Genomic DNA, 24,836 nt, shown 5'->3' with positions numbered 1-24,836 from the left:
CTATACACAAATTTAGAAAATATAAGAGTTTCCCCTTGTTATTTCTCTGAACTGCGATGAGCAGGAACTGTATAAAAACACTAATAATTCAGTAAAAAAACTAGTGCTACTAAAATTGTGCTGCATTAGACGTCTACTAATTAATGTTATATTTTCCTTACATATATAATTTGCGAAATATATATTTTTGTTTTTATTCACCGCTGAAACCAAGAGCAGCGACCCTACAGAACCTGAAACAGAACAGGAATGGCCATACTCTTACTGAACATTTCTAAATATTTTATCGTTTACATTTGAATACAAAAGCTGCATTTACATGCCAAATATTTACAAATAAACACAAATGGAACAGGTTTAGAGAAATAGATCTCTCAGATTTATTGTGATATTCATCAGAACTCCTCCAGCATTTATTATAAAATACTATGTACACATTGCTTTAAATAGAACAACCAAAGATAAGTGGAGGTACAGTACATTTGCTCGTTACACTCTTCTTCCCTTTAAAGAGAAAAACATATATTAATAATCCTCAGTAATTTGTATAAAGAAAGAAAAAGAAACCCACTACCAATGCAAAAGATGGAGGGATATAATATTAATCACAAAACAATAAGTGAAATAGTTTGAAGAAGAAAACAAAACATCCTTTTTGTAAAAAAAATTGCTATGGAAGATTTATAGCAAGTAAATGGAAGACAAGCATGTTCTTAGAAATGAAAGTACCTTCTTTGAGGGTCAAAAGACCTTTGCTAGTTTGCTTGACAAGGCTTTCTGTTGCTCCATGAGCCAACATGACATGCACGACCGCAGGAACGAACAAGTAAATCATGCACAGTGGAAAATGGGCCCATTTCCTGCAAACGCATATTTATAATCTTTAACCTCAGCTGTTGACAAATCATCTAACTGAGGACATTGTGCAGAAAAAGCCAGTTACAACTCAACTAAGAACTGTGGGACTGGAAAGTTCATCCCATAGAGTCGCTCAGGAGCAGTGGCAATGAACATTAAAAGCAGATTACTGGACTGGACCTCTTGCCCAAAGGAATTTAATTAGTTCTGAGCCGCAGGAGTGTCTCCCTCCACAACATAAACCTAGCCAGCAAGTGGGGTTGCCTTTATTATTATTGAAGGAGATACAGGCTGTAAAAAGTACAAAAGGCTTTGGCCAGTATGTTTACCGATGAAGTTAAATGCAGCATTGCAGCTTTGGTCATGTTTAACAGTAATGCATGATCCTAAACATTATGTTCACAAAAACGTCCTTTTAATTTTAACTAAACTTATTTTGGTTCAAATCCCAAAGGAAACAGTGAAGACACAAACTCATTCTCTCTCTCTCTCTCTCACACACACACACACACACACAATGTCAACTGAGGTAAGATCTGTTTCCTTTCTTTGTGCAATATCATTACGTTAAACCCTTGTAATAACTAAATATCTATTGCTTCTTTTATCCATCTCTCATAAAGGCAACAAAACATTTATAAATAACTTCATATAGGTCGTATAAACACTGAACAGCTTTAATTATACATCAAAACAGCAAGCTTTTTAACTTAAAATAATGCTGTTCATTGATACAAGTGACTTGCTGACTGTCATTGTAACTTAAACATAACTCTTTGGGTCGGCTAAAAGTACAGAGTATGAAGGGTGGGGTGGGCATAGGCATGCACCCAACTACATTAAATAAGTTACTTTAAGAGATGAATACTGAAGACTTAAAATATTTTCCCCTTATGGTAATCTTTGATCTCAGAGTGATGAAATATAAACATCTAAACTGAAACTGAGGTCTAACACAGAGAACTAGCTTTGCTAACATATGGGCTACAAGGCTATAGCTATCAGGAAATAACACAATCGTAGGGCAACAGAATGCCCAAGAATGAACATTACAGGGACCAACTGCAATATCTCAACATGTGTGATTTTAAGTTAAGTTCATCAAGAAATGAGAACAAAGTCCAGTATCCAAGCAAGCTTGTGGTCTGGTGTGGAGAGAAAACAGCACACTAATCTTGATTGTACAGTTTGATGTCACAGTGGATCCTGTCTCAGCACCAGTAAAACTACACTTGTTTTTCTAGGTCTGGAATGTATTCTTGGTTCATTGTATCCCACCTTACAACTTTTGACTCCAGTATTAAAACAGAGCACACCTGTCCAAAGGTTTAAAACTGACAACAATTTTGACAGCTAAACAAACAATCTAACACGGTTTAGATGTTGTGTGTTAGAAACAATTTGGGACAGATAAGTAATTTTAGTACTAGACCATTTTTGCAGATCATAGCATCTCAGTTGAACACGATATGACAGCTGTGTCTGATCATAAATATTAAACTTTTTGTCAAAATATAAAATATCAACAATCTATCTTAAATTATATATACATATAATTAAGCAAAAATAAATATTTATAATATATATGTAGCATAAACTATGTCAATGGACTGGGTTCACTGGATAATTCATTGGATAGAAACATGCAGATATCTGAAATGTTCAGTCTGTTCATATTATTTCAAATTACTGCTTGTTTTTTGAAAGCTGTTTGCATAATGATAAATTCAAGAGAATCTTCCTCATGTTAACATGTACAGCTACGTTAAACCCAAAACTGTTCAACGACAAGCCAAAGAACCTTGGATTCCATTTCAGTTGCTTTCAAATATGAGGGAAATCACTAACATACATCTACTATAAACTACAAAGAAGGTCCACATGAAACTCTCTGTGAAAAGAATATCTGTGATTATAATAATGGGGCTTGCTTAGTTTAACACAAACATCACAGTTCCCCAGTTCCCATGGCTCTTGGCAATACTAGCATAAGGCTACTGATGCTCAAGTACTCCCACATCATATGTCCAAACACACACACAAAAAACACAATAACAATCAGTCAATCAATCATCTACTATTTAACACACATACATTTAGGTTTGGATTCCAAGAGGTTATAAAAAGTGCAATGATCTCTGATACTAGCAAAACATTACAACATCACCATTCAAAAATGCCCAAGTAAGTTGTCCAAGGCATTTTTGGCTTTTGCATGCTAGAAAATACACTTATCCAAAACATCTGAAACAGGGGTGTCTATATGTGTTCATCATGCAATGTCTGGAGTGACAGGAGACAAAAGAGTTCTAGCAATGGTCCTCATGACCCGCCAGTGGACTAAATCAGACCCAGCCTCCCAATCTCTAACTGAGAATGTAGCATTTAAACTCGTCTTTATGCAACATACAAATCTGTTGAAACATGTTGACCATTTGTGTAGCCGTGGACATCTCTAGTCTTGTAGCTGTACGCATGAGAAGGAAATAAATGACAAGCCTGCAGGATAAGCAATGGGTACGCCACACCCCAAAGTTCATCTGTCTGTGTGCTTTTTTTTTTTTGTCAGTGTGCATACAGTTTTTTATTTGCGCATATAAGTATATTTGTTGAATGGATTTGTGAATGTGGTCCTCTCTGGAGCTTTCTTATCAACCAGCTCCTGAAGTGCTTTGTCAGATTGTGCTCTCAGTGTGCGCATGGGTGTGGGAGATGGTATGTATCGGGGCGTGAGGATGTGCGTGAGGGTTCGAGCTGGGATAACTGTGCAGGTGAGGGTGACTGTGGGGTTGAAGGTGTGGGCTGGAGTTAAGGTTAGAGTTGGAGTTAGTGTTAGCGTAGGGCTGAGGGTGGCTATGAGGGTGAGGGTGATTGGGCCGCTGGCTGGACAGACTGTTCTTGTCGTTGAGAAGCGAAGTGGTCTCGTCTGGACCCTCTTTTGAGGCTGAGATGCGAGTCATGGAGTTAAAAGGTGGAGTCGGGGGTGGTAAAAAAGATGAGTCCAGTCGGGTGTGATTGCTCTCTGGAGACTGAGGAGTACTATCCAACTTGGAGGCCAAAAAGCCATTTTGGTATTGTGCACGGGTAACCTGCGAAAGAACAGGAAAGGAAATCATCAATGATAGAGCTGTTAGCTGTAAAGACTTATTATTGAGATTGAATAATTTTATAGGATTCATATTGGTATCAGCAAATAATTACTTAAACGGACATGGCACTTATGTTTAGATTTATACAGTATTTTAAAATGTAATGTGATGAATTTATTTTATGTATTTATTTTTTAAGCTAAATATTTCAACTTACGCTCAGCTGCTGCACTAACTTTAGAGCCTTCAGTTCTTTCTTTATGAGTCAACGTGTTTTTGTCATACACAATGTGAGTTGTGTTACAAATTGCCCCCTACTCTATTCTCTACATTGCTCACTATGTAGTGAAATATATAGTGAATAGGGCACCAATTAATCTAAGGCTTAACCCTGTATGGATAGATGTAGAATCCAGAGCTGTGCAGAGAGAGCAGCTAGCTATCTGGTCAATATGGCTACAGTAAACTTCACAATACTCTTTATTCTGGATCTGAAGACTGAAGAGTGAAAAATATTTAGAATTTATTGTGTGTAATGATAAAGCTGGTCTCTCTTCAAAATATTTGTGATTGCAACTAAATGACAATTTATCTGTTTATAACCGCAGTTGATTCTGTAGTAACTTCTGTAGTAAGGGGATGACAGAAATAAAAATAATTTAGATGACAGCGTCTAGTTAGGTTCCTGATTCATTTGTACAGTGCTATGTGCCAGTTGTCTAGAAGCCTAGTTCTTAATTTACACAGCGAACAAGCCATCATTGAACCATTGCCCCCCCTGACAGATTGGGCAGGAGCCACCATGTTGTTTTCACATATGAACTCTGAAAAGTCCAGAGAATCAGGTCAAGACATTATTTGGAATATTACAGGAAACGTCTGTGTAGCGTATGTAGGAGAGACAGCATGAATTCAAAGTGAATTGTACTGCTCTGTTCACACGTGCATTTCCTGGAATTTGTATTAAGGGGCTGGCAGGATAAAGTCCAAGTAATGTTTGGTACAACTGATACAGACATTCCCATTCACACCTACAGCTTTTTCAGGTCATGTCCAGAAAAGTTCTGGGTTACCATGCATGTCTTAAACTGACCATTTATCTACACTTCCAGCCAGTATTTTATCTGCTGTTCTGTAAACACAACTCTGTATTTCCAGATCACTGCACCCCAAATGTTGAAACCCTATTTTCATGATTTGTAGTGTTCTATGTCTGTTGGGGTTAACTGCTCTCTTTAAACAGTATTTCATCATAAATTAACAAAACAATGTGCTCAAAATCACAGAAATCAATAAAATTTAGCAATTTATATACATTAACCTGTATTACATTTACATTCTTCAACACTTTAGTTACTATTGTGGATATACATCTTTTTCTATAGGCAAAATGTATCTGTATTTAAATGGATTAAAATCTAAATAGAATTATTATGCTGATAAGAATGACAACAGTATAATCCTCTTTTGTCCTCTGAAGCTTTTTTTTAAGATTTCTCCAAGCTCTCTTTGAACCCTCCACTCTGACTACTCATTAGTATCATCCACTGAGTCACCCACGTTCTAATGTAGTTACACACATTCTCACCAGAATCGTCTCTAAATGCCCCAAAATTATTATTATAATGCAGATGTTTTAGCACAGTAGCCTGAATGTCTTGCTTTTTTCTGCAACTTTGGAATATCACTCAGATTCAAACATCCATTTAATGCTTTACATTTTTTAAAAGCAAGTACAGGGGATCTTCGACTTATGACGTTGATCCTTTCCTACGTCGCATGGTAAACCGATTGTAAGTCGGAACATACGTACATACTGTACGTAAATAACATACTGTAAGCACTTATCCTATCCTAACACCTATCATCCTCGGTCCCGAGCCGCGTAACCGTGTATTCTTCCGCCACGCACACCAAACACGAAGTTCGCGTTACGACGTTTACAACGCAAAACCACTTAAGTCGAAACAAGGCTTTATACAGTAAATAGGAGATGTGTCGTAACCACGAAACATCGTAACTCGGGACTGACGTAACCCAAGAACCTCCTGTATTTGAAGATACCAATATGATTGTGATGTCACTAGGCATCCTTATCCCCAAGAAATATTTTTCATAATAAGCTTAGTTTTACCCAATATATCAAATTCTGCTAATAGATATGCATTCGTTTGTGCAGAAGCATGTTCTCTAATTATAAAAACCCAACATTATTTGCTCAGGGAATGCCCAGAATTTTGCATACAACTGTTCAAGTGCTGATGCTACCCTTACCTTGACAAACTGCAGGTCAGTGAGGGCACGCACGTTGAAGTCAGGGACATACTGGGGACTGTTGGCATTGTTGATCTGCGAGTTGCTGCCGCTAATGGACAGCGTGTCCACTCTCTCTGTGCAGCTCAGTGAGGCGGAGCGGTTCAGGCCGCTCAGGTGTGACGGCGAGCGGAACTCTGCAACACGCAGAATACAACGTGAGTTCATGCAATCACAGAAGAGCAGTCACAGACTCTCTCACAGTCCAAAGGTTAACACAGCAACACACATCCAAAAAAAAATGCAATCCACACAGATACACTTTGGTAGGGCTATCATTAACATGCTCACACTTACACTCACTCTCACACACACTTTTAGGAGAATGCAAACAAGTTGAATGCAAAAATTCTATTTAAACTGCATCCACACATTCATCTCAGATACACACAACACCCTTAATGATGTGGGTCAAGTGATACTTACTGCACAGGTGAATTAGACGACAAGAAAACACCAAATCAACAGCCAGTCACACTCATGAATTGGAAATGATGCAAATGATTGGGAATTGTCATGAGAAACGCAAATCAGAGGCCTATGCTTATGACCAGGTTTGGCTTGGATATCTATGTTATCCACACTGAGCTGCATGGTGAATAATACAGGCACAAAACATGTACATTAAAACATGTAGAGATGTGATGGCATGTTGACGCTCACTACATAAGAACAATTCATAGTGTCATTAGTTCACAGGCTCTCCCTACAGGAGATGTTAGTAACTGCCTATAACCTGAACTGCCACTCAGTGGCATCTGTGACTTCGGTAGTGCCTAATATTATACTGCCCCATGAAAATCAGTGTTGATTGAGGCAGTGGGAATATTTACAAGTCAGACATTAACTGAATAAGCTCATAGTTTTTTTTATATATATATTTTTTAAACTGTTGAATCTGTTTTAATTGCAGCTGTTGTGCCATTAAATTTGTATTTGACATAAAGCTTCTGGGTTTTGGGAAAATCAGGACATTAAACTCAACAGTCCTCCCAGCTGATATTTAAGGAGATTTATTTGGAATTCAAGAAAGGCCTCACTGATTTGACAGCAAGCATCAAGGCTTATATGAGAGAATGGTGTGCTAGAGTTGGGTTGAACTACACAGGGTTAGACCTGGTGCAGAGGCAAGCGTGAGGAGTGAGGTTGGATTGTAGCAAAGAAGGTGATTTTAGAAGGAGAAAAGACAGGAGCAGAACTCCAGGTTGTAATTCAGTCCACTCAGAGAATCAATGCTAGAGCCCACAGGTCCAGCAAGTCGGGTTTTTTTTTTTGTTTCTTTGTTTTTTAAACTTAGGGTGTGTTCTTACTTGTCAGCTTCTGTGTGATTAAGGGCATTTTCACATCTGTGGTTTGTTTGCTCTTGTTCCGAATCAGTTAAGAAGTTAATTACCTTGGAGCTTTTTCCTTTGGTTTGGTTGGTCTTCACACAAGGAAGCGCACCAAAACGTGTCACCGCAAACCAGGTGAGAATGTTCTCAACGACAATTGGTCTAATGACAGAGGCAGGAGCAAGAAAGTAAACACAGCAAGAAGGTACTGTGTTCTGGACTAGTGCATGTGTCTGTTGGATAGGATTGAGGTCAAATCATATTTTCACCAGAAATTAAACGTACCAGAGTTCTCTTGGGACCCGACTGAGACCACCTCCATGTTTTATTCTGAATCCAAGTGTGATTACTTTTTCCACACCTGCCCAAGGGGACAGCACAAATGGTCAAAATGAACCAGAGTTCAATTTAACCAGACTAAGAAGTGCAGGTGTGAAAACACTTTAACAAACCGCATAAACAGACCAATCACAGCAGGATTTGTTTTAGAGTAAGTGTGAACACTCCCTTTCGAATTCTCGTGCTGAGCACCTGGACTGAGACCATCAGAGCAGGTGGGTCTTGATCCATGTCTAAACCAACTCTGGTGCGGTTTGTTTCCAGTGTGAATGCAATTCGAACCACAGGCATCTAAAAGAACCAAACACAGGACTTAATGTCTCAAGACCTAACAATAATCACATTACGAAGGAAAAGAGTGTATTAAAAAATAACCAAACCAGGACTACAATGTAACCATGTATCATTTTCTTATTTGGTCCGGACCAAGGGAGCCAGATTACAAGTCTGAACACACCCTTAAACTGAACTAATCACCTAAATGATGTCAAGCCATTACCTGCCTTCGACACACTGTCTGACCCAACCACAACTTTTCTAATGCATTTTAGAAGCAGATATGTTCTTCGGTAGTGAATGCTACAAGGTTTACAGATGAATGGGTAAAAAAAACTTCAATCTAATGAGAAAAGTTAGAACTACTATTCCAACATTAAAACTATTATTCAAATTATGGCACCAAGCGAGACATGATAAACTGTGATACAATTCAATACAATATGACACATTGTGTTGTTACATCCATACAAAGAACATACTGATGGGTGGAGCATGGATAAATTAACCATGGACCAATAAGTAGACAGCGACATGGACACGAGCCAATTATTGCACGTCACTGATGTAAGCGAAATCACTATATCATAAGGCTACTACTACCACCACCTGTCCCACCTTCTGAAATCAGACTTGCTGGACGAAGGCTCATGAGATGATGAACTGGGAAAGGGTGATTTAAATATTTTATCGGTTTATGTAAATTTAAGCCCCATCCACCCACCCCACCCTCTGATTCTCATGTTAGTGCCACCCAGCTTGCCCCTCCTCCCCTTGGGTTAGCTCCCAACATGCAGGGATTTACCTGGGAAGCGAGAGAACAGAGAAAACCTCTTAAGAGAAAGGCGCCGCGGCCGGGGCGACACCACGGAAGGGGAGAGAGGGGGGGTGGCAGCTGAGAGGGGGGGAGCAATAGCCAGAGCAGAGGAGAGGGGAGGGGGAGAGACAGAGAGGATCTTTAAACAGTTTACAGTTGGTCCAATACAAAATCATAACCTTAGCGCTGGGCAGGTCTTCCTCTGTATTCATATCAGTCTCGTTATAGAATTGTAAATGTAGCCTATTTTTCTTGTTATTATTAATGAGTTATATAACAGAAATCAAACAGTAAAAATAATAAATTAAAAATAGAATCATTAATTATTTTACACCACAATTAAACAGTAATTTTGCATTTGTTTGTATTTCATTTGCTGCTCAGTGCATTTTCCCTATGTATCTCGAGCACACCGCTAAAGTTACTGCTTAAAAAAAAAAAAAAAAACATTAAAAGGCTATATTTCAATGAAGAGGTTCCAGTCACTGAAGCAACATACTGAGCAGAAATAGCTGGGCTTCAGTAACCAGTGACTGACAATTTTTGCGAGGTTAATAATTTAAGTTTTAGTCCTTATAAAAGAACCCCCTACAGTTACAGAGTGTAATTAACTTTTACAGCACTGTCCAGAACTCAGCGGAAAGGGGGGGGGTGTGTTCCTACCCTTCTCTGAAAGTTACATATTGCAGTTTCAACATTGCTGAGCCCAGAGTAGTAACGACAGAGGTTCTATTCTCACTATTACAGGTCAGTGAAGCATTATCATGATTTTAAGGAAGTAAATAAATAAATAAAATAAAAACAACCTAGCATTCCTTTATGGAATAAAAGGGTCATTTAAAACATGTATTTTCACATTCTAAACTGCTTATAGGGCCAAAAAGTACAAGAGTCCGTTTAAAAGACACATCAGTCCACATCAGTGGGCCGAGGGCTCAGTCAACTTCAGTGAAGAAATGTTAAAATTATGACCAATCGAGTAAGAATAGAACCATTTTTTAAACCTAATTAAAATGATAATAACTGTTACTAATACACAAACTCATGTTATTGTTATTGAGAGGGACGCAATTGTGAAACTAAGCTATGGCTTACCTCCCAGAATATTATAACTAAAACATCAGAGGCACTTAAATATTGCCTTTTGGCTTGTATACTGTGCACATCAAAACACATGCAGCCACACACTCGGACAGATGCTCAGCACATAAAACGCCTGGGGTGAAGTCTGACACATACTGAAGCACAGCTGAAAATGCAGCACAGACAGGCATCAGTACACACGCAGTACTATATTCATCCACTAGAGATCACCACAATATAGTTCTTATATTCTGGCTTGCACATTTGTTTACTGCTGTTATTGTTATTATTTAATGCATTTGTAAGGCATGCAAACTCAAATACATGTTTCAAGGGAAACAACACACTAAGGTGTAACCAGTAACAACAGCCTGACCAGAATTCATCAATTTTGTTACTATAAAAACCTTTAATGATTCTCTGAAATAACTATTTTGTTTATAAAATTCAAACCTCTAAGGTCATCAGATAGTAACATGGTTTGTTCTTCCACAATCATATCAATCATCAACATTTTCCTGTATTATCATTAAATATCATTTATTCATGGTCACCCTGAGGCTGTTACACACCAAACATGAGGTGTGTTTATCACACAAAAACAAAACAAATATTTGCAAATTACTTTTCAAAAATCACATCATGCGCAACATTTTATGTAGATAATGTATATATATTTCAGTATTTTAATACAGATAATTTGTGAGACATTTTCCGCACAAAATAAAAAATGCTATGAAAATGAGATGTCACTGTTGAGCATAACAAAATGTAGGACTTTATCTGACTTTAATAGCCCCTTTCATTTATAGTTTGCATGTCTGTAGCCCAGTTTGTGCTGTTTTTGGAGATGCAGCTGCACACATTGTAAAGTAGAGGACAAATGTCTGTTGACACATGTGCAAAAGTTCTGGTTGCTGGGCTGCAGCTGATAGGTCAGTTTGGCTGTTGCTATACTAAACCCTGAGATGCAGTGATTGTTTAAGTGGGTTCAGTCGAACAGAGGGCTAAATAAATAATTGCCACCTGAAGATTATGATTAGTGAACAATATATTAACAGCTAATTTGTTTGAATTCACTTATAAGCAGCTGAAAACACTGCCCAGATAAATCACACTTGGAGTGTAAAGGCTTTCTTTACAGCACATGTATTCATATTTTATTAATCTCCCTAACTTGTAACTTCACCAGGTAAACTATATATGAAACTGTTAGTTCTGTCTGTATAAATAAAGCCAATTTTAAGGCTTACCCAGGGATTGAGCAGTTAATGCCATGACTCCATAATAAGAGAAAGGACCAGTCTCGAACTTCATGTTTTCATTGCCAGCCTCCACTTCCACCCGGCCCTGAATGAGAGAAATGAAAAATAAATAGGACACTTTGCATTCAGTAAGAGTATAAATGGCATAGATTTGGCCAAAACCTAAGAACATTTTACTAATTTACTTAATAAATAAAAGTTAATCATACTAGAATTGATGATTGACTGTCAAACCTGTTAAACAAAATTTAAGGCTTTAAAGACAACATTAACATTTCTGGGGATCGCTCAGTTTTTTTTTTATGTTCAGAAGCTTAAGGTGGAATGGTAAGACTGAGGGAACTACGTGGCTGAATTTTAACTCACCTGTAAGTTTAAATGTACATATGAATTACCACAGAAACTCAGTTGTAACACGAGTTGGTTAGGTCAAACACAGATATTGGAGAAGATGGCCATGGCTCACATTCTCCTTTGTAGTTCATCGAAAAGGGGTTTGATGGGGTTGAGGCCAGGAACACGGTGTGACCACTAAACATCTTCAACAATAAACTCACCCAACCATGCCTTTATGAACCTTGCTTTGTGCTCTGGACACATCCATGGCGTAACAGAAAAGGGCCTTCCTTAAATGGTTCCCACAAAGTTGGAAGCTTATAACTGTCCAAAATGCCTTGGTATTCTGAGGCATTAAATTTTCACTTTGCTGAAACTAAGGGCCTTAAATCAACCCCTGAAAACAACTCCAGAGCATTAGTCCTCCTCCACAAATCTTTGCAGGTGGCACAGTGATGTCAGACAAATAAAATACTCCTGCCATTCATCAAAACCCATCCATCAGGTCTGCAAGATAGAGAAACACGATTCATCGCGCCACAAAACATGTATCCACTGCTCCAGAGTCCAGTGGCTTCATGTTTATACCACTTCATGTCTGGCATTGTGCTTGGTGATGTAAAGCCTGCATGCAGCTGCTAGGCCATGGAAAAACATGGTATACAGCTCCCAATACACAAAATTTGTGCTTATGTTAAAGCCAGAGGATGTTTGGAAATGTTTATTCCGCAACACTCAGCAACCTGCTCTGTAACTGTGGTCTGCAACTTCATGGCCGAGTTGCTGTGGTTCCTAAAAGCTTTTCAATAATAGCACTCACAACTGATCAGGGAACATCTAGGAGGAAAATAATTTAATGAACTGACTTGTTGAAACATTGGCATCCTATTGCAATACCACACTTTGTGTGCAGTCTGTTTGTAAAAAACAGACTGCACAGTTAGGTGCTTGATTTTATACATCTTTGGCAAAGGGACTGAATGAAACACCGGAGTTCATTGATCAGGAGATTTATCCCATTACATGTTTCCATATAGTGTATCTAGGAAGCATAGTGACTGGAAAATTCTGAAAATTGGATCAGCTGTAGGTTTCAGGCAACAGTTTTTAAAACTCAGCAGTCTCAGCAGTGGACGAAGTTTCATTCAGAGATATTTCTCCAAATGTGTGTGTGTGTGTGTGTGTTATATATATATATATATATATATATATATATATATTTTTTTTTTTTTTTAATAGGCATTAACAATACATTTTCTGATAATATTTTAGGTGACAAATTACAGATTTGTTGGGTTATTGGCTTGAAGCACATGGCCAACTCCTCCTATGACCACTCCCAAATAATTAAGACTCAGGGGGAAAATGCACACTTGGCAATACAGGCTTGTCCTGCTTGTGTCTTTGATCTCCCTGAGCTGATGCTGAATGTAAGCCTTGCTTTAAGCCACTGAAACCCAAAGCCTCTCCATGCTAAGGTGTTGCTCCTTAATAATGCAGCAAACCAAAAACAAAGATCTCTGCCCCAAATTAGGTAATATATGCATATTTCTCACATATTTTTTTGACTCCCACTTCCCAAAGCATCAACATAATGGATTCACCTTTAGAACAGGACGGATGACCCAAACCTTGAAAAACATGAGAGCAGTAATCCTAGGATTAAGAAACCGGACCATGGCATGAATAGTGTATATGCAGACAGCAAGCCACAAACACACACACACACAGGTTCCAGTGTCTAAGTCCTCATATTTGCTTCATCACTTTACCAGGAACATGTCAACCTTTCCACTCAGAGAGAACACACCCAGAAACTAGGCCTACAAAATGGAGGCACTTCAATTTTAATGCCATTTAGGCTCATCCCAGGTTCAAACAAATCAATGTACTATAGGCTGAAATGGTAAATGGTAAACTGAGAAGTAAAAAGGTGACAGGTCTTCTCTTGTTTACTGAATGCAACTATGAAATTACAAATCTAAACTGACTCTCTTGGTGGGTTCGAAGTTCCCCGATTCCCTGCTTAGGCTACCACATCATGCTAAGAAGAGTATGTACAGTTGTATGTGGAAGTTTGGGTACCCTCGGTCAAACTACACATCTTTTTGTTTTTAAAACCGGGACTTTACACAGGCTTTTTATGTTATAAAAAAGTGTAAGGGCAGTCCTCTCTGGAAGTTTTCTTGTTCTTCCAGATCTTATCTTGACCTTCACAGTTCCCCTGAATTGCCATTTCTTAATACCATTCTGCACTGCAGAAATAACAAGCTGCAATTGCTCGGCTACATTGTTATAGCCCTCCACACAAGTAATTTTGTGAGCACTGGATTTGTAACTTTGGTTTTCAGCACTTTAGACACTTGCTTATAGGAGCCAATGTTTACTGAGTATTAGCACAACTTTTGAAGAGTCAGAATCTATAAATCTTGCAAACTGGATTAGGCTGACACTTCCTATCTACAATCGGTGACACGCATCTGGCCTGATCTATTGATCAAGGTCAAATACCTCATAAAGAATGAGCCTTTCCAATACTTAGGGTGTCCAAAGTTATGCTATATAAATCATTTATTTATATTTTTACTATTTTCATGCTATGTAAGACAGCCAAAAACAAATTCAACACTGACAACTGAACATTACTGAGATTTAGCCCCTTCAATTTATTATTGGACACAAAATACTCAGAATACATATACTCCACTGTAAACCTACATTTTCCAGCCCCCACCAAATAAATGTTGATATATGGAAATGTATAGATAAAGTAAAATAATTTATTTTAATTGTGCCCTTTTTCATGAAATTTTGTGTACATTTATTAATGTATATTTTATATATACACTTGTGTCATTTTTAGTCCTCCACAGAATAGTTCCTAAATTCTATATAACCTTCTACATAATATATTCATTATGTCAATGAGATGCACATCTCATTCACAAAAATAGTTCTTTATAGAACAAGAAGTGTTTTGTCATGGCTTTGCTAAAAAGACATACTATATATATTAAACTTATACCACAATATACGACCAATTTTTTTTTGTTGACAGCACAATAACCATGCATTCCATACAAATTTCTGCACATTTACTTAAGTATTGCTCTTTTACAAATATGGCCATATATATATATATATATATATATATATATATATACACACACACACACAAATACATTTTTTAATTCTTTTTTTTTTTTTTTTTTTTTCTTCTTCTTTCTGTCTAAATCGCAGAAGGTCATGATTTGCCCTGCACGTCATAAATTAGCAGCTGCTTGTAAATGAGCCGGAGGAGCTTTTTGGAGATTAAGTCAACCAGACATACGGTCTGGAGAGCGAGTGATGTAACACATGACTAAAGAAAGGTCTCCTACAGGAACAGTCAGCGCATCCTGAGCACATGATGTGATGTTGTGCTGAGAGAGGTAATCCTGATCCCTGACCATTATTACTGCGCATGCCGGCCTGGGATAGGGTTAACCTTGGAGGGTTAACATACGGTATGCTGCAGGGCATGGAAAAAAATTCCTACATGTTATTGGCTGATTCTTATGTCACATGGCGCCTCTGCAGCCTCAGGAGGCCAGAGGACTTCCTCTTGCTCCTCTTCCGTCAGATTCAATTGAAGCAAGATATTAACACTGACTTACTCTGTCTGGGTGGCTATTTTTCTTGTTGCATCTGCAAGCATGCATTCTAAGTTATATATGAAATATACATATATTATTTGCTGTGTAACTTGAATTCATATATATATATAAAAAGAAAATTAAGAATATTAATTAATATAAAAAATTACACTTGTTAATAGTTACACTGGATCCCCAGTTAAAACAGCTGGCTCACAAAAGAACTGACTGATACAATATACAATAAACTGTTTTGATGGTCAAGATCTTGCACTTCACTCACAGCAAAACAGATGTATATGCAGGCCATTATTCTATTGCATATGTCATATTCTGTGACTGTCTGTGGCCAAGCTGCTCAATCAAAAAAAACAAAACCATAATGTCATTATATAAACAAAAAGGGGAGCGGCACGGTGGCGCAGCAGGTAGTGTCGCAGTCACACAGCTCCAGGGCCTGGAGGTTGTGGGTTCGATTCCCGCTCCGGGTGACTGTCTGTGAGGAGTTGGTGTGTTCTCCCCGTGTCCGCGTGGGTTTCCTCCGGGTGCTCCGGTTTCCTCCCACAGTCCAAAAACACACGTTGCAGGTGGATTGGCGACTCAAAAGTGTCCGTAGGTGTGAGTGTGTGAGTGAATGTGTGTGTGTCTGTGTTGCCCTGTGAAGGACTGGCGTCCCCTCCAGGGTGTGTTCCCGCCTTGCGCCCGATGATTCCAGGTAGGCTCTGGATCGCCCGCGACCCTAAATTGGATAAGCGGTTACAGATAATGAATGAATGAATGAATGAATGAATAAACAAAAAGGAATGGAGTGGCATCTCTGACAAATCCAGAAAAAAAATACAATGTACTGAATTTTACTGATGTTATAAATGTATAATTTTTAAATGTACACAGTAAATTGCTCCAGAATTACCCTGATTACCCTGTCAGTTAATGAAAAAGCAAGAAATTAAGGCACAAACAGGAAAGCAATATGTGTCAACGGTAGAGTGCCATGGAATATGCCATATATATATATATATATCCTTGTATTTTAATGAACTGTTTATCAGCTTCCTCCTCATTACCGAAAATTTAAAGCATTGATTTATTGTTAGTCCACTGAGGGGTTAAGGGGCAGATTAGTGCTCTGACACACAGGCTCAAAGGCAGTGGTACAGTCTCTCTCTCTTATGTAAGAGGGATCAATTAGTGAAGGGCAGGCCTGGCAAACGCAGCTGGGCCTGCACTCGCTCATCCTACAATAAGGTCACAGAAGCTGCACCACCCCTCACTGTGCAACACTACACCAACTTCAGCCATGGGGCGAAAACAACATTGAAGGGCACCCATGAGCTGTCACAAACACAAACAAGCCAAGCGGATGACTTGTCCACAAAAAAAGAGCACACAAGAAAGATTGTTCTTGTCACAGAGACACAGACAGTCTTTATGCCTCCGTGCAGGCTGTTCAATCCTGGAGTAACCCAGTATTGACCAATGACATAAATGAAGACATGTACTCATTATGAAAATATATGCATAGAGCTGGTTTGCTGTGAAATCTGCTGAAAACTATGGTACTATGTATTTGTTATATGTTAATATAAAGCTAATAGTGACACGTTCTTTTTTTCTCCCTCACACTAGGTAAATGCCTACTTATGTACTACATATACAAAAATAAATAATTACATGAATAAAATGGCAAGACATTCAAGTAACAACTCCATATATTTGATGTTGCAATTCAGTCATTCAGTAAATATTTCAAACAATGTAATTCACTGAATGTTAAGAGAGGGACCTCCTAGCCTCTTTTTACCGATTAAGACACAAATTTCAAATAAAACTGGCCATTTACTCAGGGTTCTCATGACTGATTTGAGCTATCAATATGCTCAGTGGTCAATTTGAGTCAATCTCTTTCAATCTCTATCTTTCTTCCTAGCTCTGAAGTGGCTCTCTGTGCATCTCCCCTATGGTTATGAGCTCCACAGAGGAAGGAAACGACTCTGAGCGTGTGAAGCACTGGACTCCTGCTCTGGCTCCAGCAGGGGAACCTGAAGCTCACTGCTGATGCTGGTGATGACTGCACACTCCATCTGATGCTCCTCATCTTCTACATACTGTCTGCAGCCAGAGCTGGAGTTCTGTGATCTGTCCATGTTTAACAACACAATATTCCACCTTCACCTCCCTGTGTCACTGTCACCTCCTACACCCACATTCGCTTGCACTCCACCCGCTAATGTGCATTTTTCAAACACTCAGACAGGGTTTGGCTCAGCTTAAATGTTAAATGTGGCTAGACAGTCAGATTTTAGGACTGGGACTAAAGGTCTCAATGCTCACTACATACATCGCTTTAAGCTGCTGCAAATATTTGTGCTGTTCATGTCATGTTTGTTAACCACTGACTAACAAATTACATCACTTGGCAAAATATAATTTACCAATAATAAAATATGTACTACACTTCCCACAAAATTTGAATACAATAGCTGAAGTCTATGACTATATGCTAAAAGCTTGTCACATGAATGGGTTAAATGACATGGAATTTGCTGTAGTGAAAGTGAAGAAATGTTTTAACCACTCAATAAAGCTTACTTGTAAAATGAGGATGAAAAAGTCCACAGGCTTGCCTCGCTGGTACAAGTAGTGCTGTTGTGCGCGCTTGTCATTCTCATTGAACTTAATCTCTTGGATGACGTCTGGATGCTTGAGGATTCGCAGTAAGACTTTGTCTGAGATTTGGAGTGGACTGAAGAGACTCACTTCTAAAAAAAAAAAAAAAAAAAAATCATAATAATACTCAAAAAATAATCTAAATAAAAAATACTCAGCCCAAGAACCACACTCAGGCAGAGAATGGTACTTGAAACATGAGGTAAAAATCCACTCAGAAAGGTTAACACACAAGCCATGAACTCACCAGTGGCCAAGAATCGATGGGCTGCCAAGAGGAGCTGTGGAGAGACCTTCACCTTGGATTCACTTTCTTGTTTGAAGGCTGAGAAGTCCCTCTTGTTCTTATTGGGGTCTACCTTCTTCCTAGTACGATTGTCGGCTTGTAGAGAAAGAAATCAAGTATATAGGTAGTAGTGCTGGGCATGTGAGTGTAAATCAATATCACGATTAATTGATTCATTTTACCACGATTACGATTAATGAAAGATTATTTTGTTTTTGTAATTTTGACCCTCATGCTTTAGGGACGAGACTTGTACCGTAAATTTGCTCCAGTATTAAATATGGGATATTTTTTTCTAATGTTGCTGGGAACTTGTTTCACTCTTGTTTTCTGAGCAATGTTTATATTTGGTGTGTGACTGTGCTTTGGTTGCTGAAACCAATTTTTTTCCAGCATGTACATTTGCCTTTTTGTTCCGTGTCGTATCAATTATAGTCAAAACACAGCACGTCCAAACCAATGTGAGCGGACAATGCATTTTTCTTTGGTACGAGCTGCTCAAGTCATTTAGATTGATTCCATGTGGCAGATAGGGGAAGAACCACACGATTACAGCTTGGTAGTGTGGTTTTAAAATGGACAGTACACAAACACACAGTGGGGACATAAAATAATAATTATTTTAAAAAAATACAACAGTTAAAGCAAATTATATGATCAATATTGACAAGATTATGTCAATCAGAAGTTCTGAATGCTGATTTCGATTAATTGCCCAGCCCTAATAGGTGGGATGCACATTATCAATAAACTATTTTGATTAATAGTTAACCAATAATAAAAGACATGTCACTTTACAATATCAATTAGATAATAGATCCAAAGTCGAGGTAAATAATGTTCTTCACACCCATTTTAAATCCCCAGCTCACTGCAAATTCTGCATTAAAAAAGCCAAAACTGCATTAATAATTAACAAAGCATATGTTGTGCTGCAATAGTTTATCTGACTGGTGTTAATTAGAAGGAGCCAGCTACCAATGATAAGGCAAAAAATTATTGTCTTCATGGCAACTCACTGTAGAGGTCAGACTCATCCAGAATTTCAGACTTGATGATTTCCTCGATAACGTCCTCCAGTGTAACAAGCCCAAGCACCTCATAGAAAGGGTCGCCTTCTCCTTCATTATTAACCCTCTGCACTATGGCCAGGTGAGATTTGCCTGTAACGAAAGGAGAGGGACATCATTTCAGAGCTAATGCAATAACAGCAGCATTGGAGTGTATTTTACCTTAAAAAAAGTTTGGGTACTTGCATAAATTATGGAAATAGGGGCTCATTTTACACTTAATTTTGCATTTAAGTAAACAGACCATTAACCCTGAGGCTTCCCGTCTGGCTCCCATGCTTCAAACTAAATTTAAACTTGAGAAATATTACCAACCTTGATTACAGCCACAAAGTGGTTACAATGGCACAATCAGTTAAGGTCTGAATATTCACAACAACTTAATCAATGCACAACTTTAAATTAAGCTTTGATTAGAAAAGCTTAGCATATAATTAAAGTCCAGAGCCTGGAGCCAAGCACGTGGGAAGAGATGGAGTGTCAAATATTTACAAGTAACTGACGGGAGATGCGAGGGTTGAGATAAGGAGGGATGAGCAGTGGAGGGCTGAAGGAGTCTAAAGCAGAGTAATCTTGTGCTGACCTTTGCAATCTGCAAAGACGAAGCACTACTGTCAAGCTCAGACAGCTTCACGAATGACATTAAAAGTTAAAGCATTAATACTAAGTGCACCTCAGCTAGATACACTGTAGCAGCACTGAACACAATCTGCATTCAGTATCAGCCTTAGTAAATACTCTTTCAGCAAAACTTCAGTTGAGTCCACTTGGAGGGTAGTAGCCTTAAAAGGGAATGTTTACAATTTAAAAAAAAAAAATAACAGTTTTTCTAAAATGTCAAAGGATGTTTCCCCACCATTTTCTGCTCTCTAGTTGGTTTGTGTTGTAGAAACCAGTCTAACTTTTTTTTTCTTTTTTACAAAAACCCAGTGTCAGTAATACGGTTATTAAAAGGAAAAAAGAAAAACATACAAAAAAACAAAGGGTCTCAGTCTGGTATGCTAGGCTTTCTCTCTCTTTCTCTGATGATGGAAGAGAGAGACTTCCAAACATTCAAAAGCATGAAAAGAACAGATGACGATTGCTCTATTCCTGCTCCAAAGGTAATATTGACTTATTTTTGCTGTTTCAGATCACTTAATTTGGAACTGACACCAAAATCCAGAGACAGCTAACTGCATGAAAGTAAACACAGACCTAATGGGCTACAAAACTAAACAACAGAACTTACAAATGAGTTTCTGTGGGAATTCAAACAGTGAATAAAAACGTAGACAAGTTCAACTTCAGACACATACAAATGAAAGTCCCACCCCACCCAAACCTACCATTCGACCTTCTGTGCTTCTGAATGTAAACCAACGAAAGAACAGCAGTTCCCCAATATAATTGAAGTTCCCTTTAACAAGCACATGTTATTACAACATGTGTAAAAAACACATAGTTAGGTAATAGGCATAGAACAAATTCATTATTCTCTGAGGCATTCAAGGTCATAAGCAGGCTATATAGCAATATATTTCATTGTATGCTAGCGCTGAACATTGTAAATGGGACAGCATACTTGGAGTCTTGTGATTCAAAGCCTGCGTACAAGGGTCATATATCTCTGTACGGCCTCAGATTACACTATAATGTCCTCACAGCATGTAACAACCATCCAAATAACAATCTGAATCCTTAAACATTGATCAGATTTCATGTCAGTTTCTCCCCAAACAAACCTCCAACTAACAAAAGGACATCATACAAAATCAAACCAAGCACAGACATGTCATCAGATTGTTATGTCTAGCCTGTATTTTAATTTAGTTCCTTAAAACAGTGCTCAAACACTAAAAGTCATCCATGTCAGTTCAGTGCTGCTCTGTTGGGGTGTATCTGCAGTGCTGCAGCGATTAATCAGCAAAAAACCCAATGGAGGTTGTTCAATCTTCCACTCATTTCAAACAATAGCCCACAGATCCCAAATCATGCTACAAATTATCAATACAAAACCTTGGGATTAGGGGTGGTAATATTACACTACAATTATTCCAGACAGGACACTACTTATATGATTTCAGGATAATTATAAGCTTTTTTTTTTTCAAAATATGTTTTATGAAATGTGCTGTGATTTTCAAGTACAGAATTCCAGAGATTAGGGTCCCAGCAGGAACGGGCAGCATATTCCTGTTGTGTGATCCGAGGACTCTAGAGGGGAATAACTACTAATCCAATCACTGAGGTACACAAGAGGCCAAAACCGAAGGCATTTATAATTTAATAAAAGAATCTTAAACTCGGTTCTAAACGACACTGGTAAACTAGAGTAACATTGTTCATTCTAGTGAGTATAAAGATTCATTCAGTCCTGAAAGCACAAAAGCGTGTACAAGTTCCTTACTATGAGCTAATGATAAAATGTTATGGAACTTGAATATATTTCTATATAAATGTTACTGGCATCAAATTTAAAATGGGCATGTTTATAAAAAATAAAAATAAATAAAACCATTATTTACCAGTTTCAACATTGAAAATGCCATTTTCATACTATTTTGAAGTAAAAATAGATTTTAAACGACTTGCAATTATTTATATAATTGCATTATCTTTGTTCATATTTTGCCCAGCATCCAAACTGTTCTGGAAATGGAATAAGGTGACACTTATTCCGTTAAAATGTGTGTCAAACTTCAGTCAAAATATCTGAATTTTGATTATTCATCTGCATCTGTAACCACACAGAAATAAAGTATTGTATTTCTCTATACTGGTCATCATGATATTCTATATTGATTGCCTGTATTTAGGTATTTGTGTTGGTAGAATTGTGCAAACAAGCTAAATAATATTAAAAATTTTAAATGTAACTGGCTGATATTAATATCATATGCCACCTTGCTGTGGCAAGCACAACTCAACCCAAATGTAGGCCTTGTATTATCCTTCCACTTTGTCATCAAACGTGACTCAGACTGTGAGATCCAAACAGGGCTTAGTGTTCAAGATGAATCAAAAGTTCCCCGAGGCAAGCATTACACTGAAGACAAGAATTAAAGTGTACACACATGACACAGCTTTGTGCAGCTCCATATTGAATTTAGAGCCAACAGCTGCTTTTGACAGCATAGCTCACGTCTTTTCAATAATTCATGTGATTGTATGAAACACAGCTGAGGAAGCAGCTACAGAAACCATATGCACTTATTGATTCAGCTCCCAGTGTGGCCCAGGACTGTGGACTCAAAATCAATAAGCAAAAAAAAGAATGCAGATTGGTGAAGTCATAGCTTGTTGTGAATGCTGCACTGCTTATATTGTGATTTGAAATCTGTGCATTTTTAAGACACACTGCACTTCGGAAGCAGGCATGCATCTGAGTTGGAAGACATGACTAACCTTTCTTGAACTCCTCTAGCATGGCATCCAGCTTTGTGTCATGGAAGACAAAGTGGACTGGGTGATTGTAAAACTTGGTGACAGTTTTAAGTGTAGTGCAATCATCTGGATCCACAAACGCCAAATCCTTGACGTAGAGGATGTCGACAATGTTGGACCTCTCATCTTCATAGACGGGGATGCGCGTGTAGCCACTCTCCATGATCTCAGACATGGTGTTAAAATCCAGCACTGCGTCCGAGCGGATCATGAAGCAGTTGTTGAGGGGCGTCATCACATCCTCCACCGTCTTGGTGCGCAGCTCTAAGGCACCCTGGATCATGTTGAGCTCCTCTTTCACCAAATCATTGTATGGCTCTGTCACCTTAAGCATCTCCACCAGCTTCTCCCTGTTGTACACAGTGCCAATCTCCTGGCCCAGCACACAGTCCAGAAGCTTGCTAACGGGAAAGGACAAGGGGAACGTGAGGAGCATGAAGAGCTTGGTCACCATGATGGTGTTTGCCCCCACTGCAAGACCGTGGCGTGAACACAAGGCCTGTGGCACTATCTCCCCGAAGATGACGATGCCAACGGTGGAGGCCACCACGGCGCCCAAGCCGGAACCAATCAAATCGTCCAAGAAAATGGTGAGTGTGGTGTTAACCAGCACATTGCCGAGCAATAAGGAGCAAAGCAGGTAGTTGCCTTTCCTCCTTATGGGTTCTATCTTGCGGGCATACCTCTTTTCTTTATCAGTGCCACAGCTCTGCACTATTCGAAGCTCCATTGGGTCCAGGGCCATGAGCCCAAGATTGAGTCCACTGAACATGCCTGACAGGACCAGGAGGCAGACCACAAAGATGATCTGGAGCCACAGGGGCAGGAGAGACGCCTTCTCCTCCACTACCAACAGCCTGCCATCGCTCTCGGATAGCAGGTACCACTCCTCGTCTTGACCTTTGATACAAAGGCAATACTCACTCTCCTTCTCAGTTTTCCGGAGAGGTTTAATGCTCACACTCACCACACCTGAGGTGCCTCGGGCGCTCACGTTCATATAGACACCCACGCCAATGTCTTTCGTAAAGTCTATACAAGTCCTGTTGAGCGTGTGCCCGGTCACGGCTCTGGCTCCTTCGCCGCTCTCCGCTCCGTGCTCCGTGAACCTGATGCTCGCCGCTGACTCGGAGCTGAGCCGCAGCCCGTAAAACCGGAGTCGGACGCTGCTCTCCTCCGTCACCTGAATGACGCCGTCCTCAGTGGTCGTGGCCGGTTTGTCGCTGCTTTCCAGCCGCATGCCCAGTATCTGCGTTCCGCCACAGCCGTTAACGCTGCCACCGCTCGCCGCCTCCGTTCGCCCGCCCGCAGAGCTCCAGAGAACAACCACTAAAGTTAGCACACATCCCTGTCCGCTCCACTCTGTCGCCATGTTTGTTTCGCTCTCGGCATGGCGGACCAGATTACGTCATGGCGCTTATTCTCCCTCCCCGTCCCGCCCCTTTAATTAGAATAACACACCCCCGGGTTACGCCCACAACTGCCAGGTATGTTTTTAATTTATACATTTAGAAAAACTTGAATATCCCCCAGCCAGCTGTGCCCGAAATGGCTCCCTACTCACTATTCCCCGTATTTCTTACTATACAGTGCACTATTATGGGCACCTGAATTCAGCAGAGTAGTATACGATTTCAGACACTACCTCATTCGGGTTTTTAACCCAACAACGCAATGCATTGTGGGTATCCGCTATCCACCAGTGTCAGCTAATTTCCATGGGTTTTAGCCTATATTTTGTGATGCACTGTGGGATTGTTTGAGTGCACTGAAAACTGTCCAATTTCTTTTCAGACACTACAACATAATAGCGTCAGTGAGACTGACATGGGTGAACATGGGCTCTGGCTGGGTTCTTGATGGTGTGCATGGGCTCTGGCTGGGTTCATGATGGTGTGCATTGGATCTGGGTGGGTTCATGATGGGCATGGGCTCTGGCAGCATTGGTACATGGGATGTTGTGACCCAGGTGAGCTGTGTATAACAGAGAAATATGGGGTGCGCAGTATCTATACATGGGGCCTCACATGGGTTCGTACTGA

The 24,836-nt window shown here is 39.3% G+C and overlaps 1 protein-coding gene across 2 annotated transcripts; it reads right to left on the bottom strand.

The window, feature by feature from the left end:
• Positions 1–379: 379 nt before the first annotated feature.
• On the bottom strand, positions 380–24,195 carry LOC136674676 (metal transporter CNNM4). 2 transcript variants are annotated; one of them, XM_066650805.1, is made up of 7 exons: positions 22,756–24,195; positions 19,318–19,461; positions 18,260–18,394; positions 17,935–18,104; positions 11,360–11,456; positions 6,222–6,397; positions 380–3,947 (listed from the first exon to the last, which is right to left on the bottom strand). In XM_066650805.1, the coding sequence occupies exons 1-7, from the start codon at positions 24,164–24,166 to the stop codon at positions 3,534–3,536; spliced, it is 2,547 nt and encodes an 848-aa protein (XP_066506902.1). In that variant the 5' UTR covers positions 24,167–24,195; the 3' UTR covers positions 380–3,533. The 2 variants fall into 2 exon arrangements, with proteins under 2 accessions (XP_066506902.1, XP_066506904.1); XM_066650807.1 differs by lacking the exons at positions 380–3,947; positions 6,222–6,397; positions 11,360–11,456 and adding an exon at positions 15,543–16,081.
• Positions 24,196–24,836: the final 641 nt, after the last annotated feature.

The sequence above is a fragment of the Hoplias malabaricus genome, chromosome 18, assembly GCF_029633855.1.
Source record: "Hoplias malabaricus isolate fHopMal1 chromosome 18, fHopMal1.hap1, whole genome shotgun sequence".
Lineage (NCBI taxonomy): Eukaryota > Metazoa > Chordata > Actinopteri > Characiformes > Erythrinidae > Hoplias > Hoplias malabaricus.
This window is presented reverse-complemented; position numbering and strand designations above follow the sequence as displayed.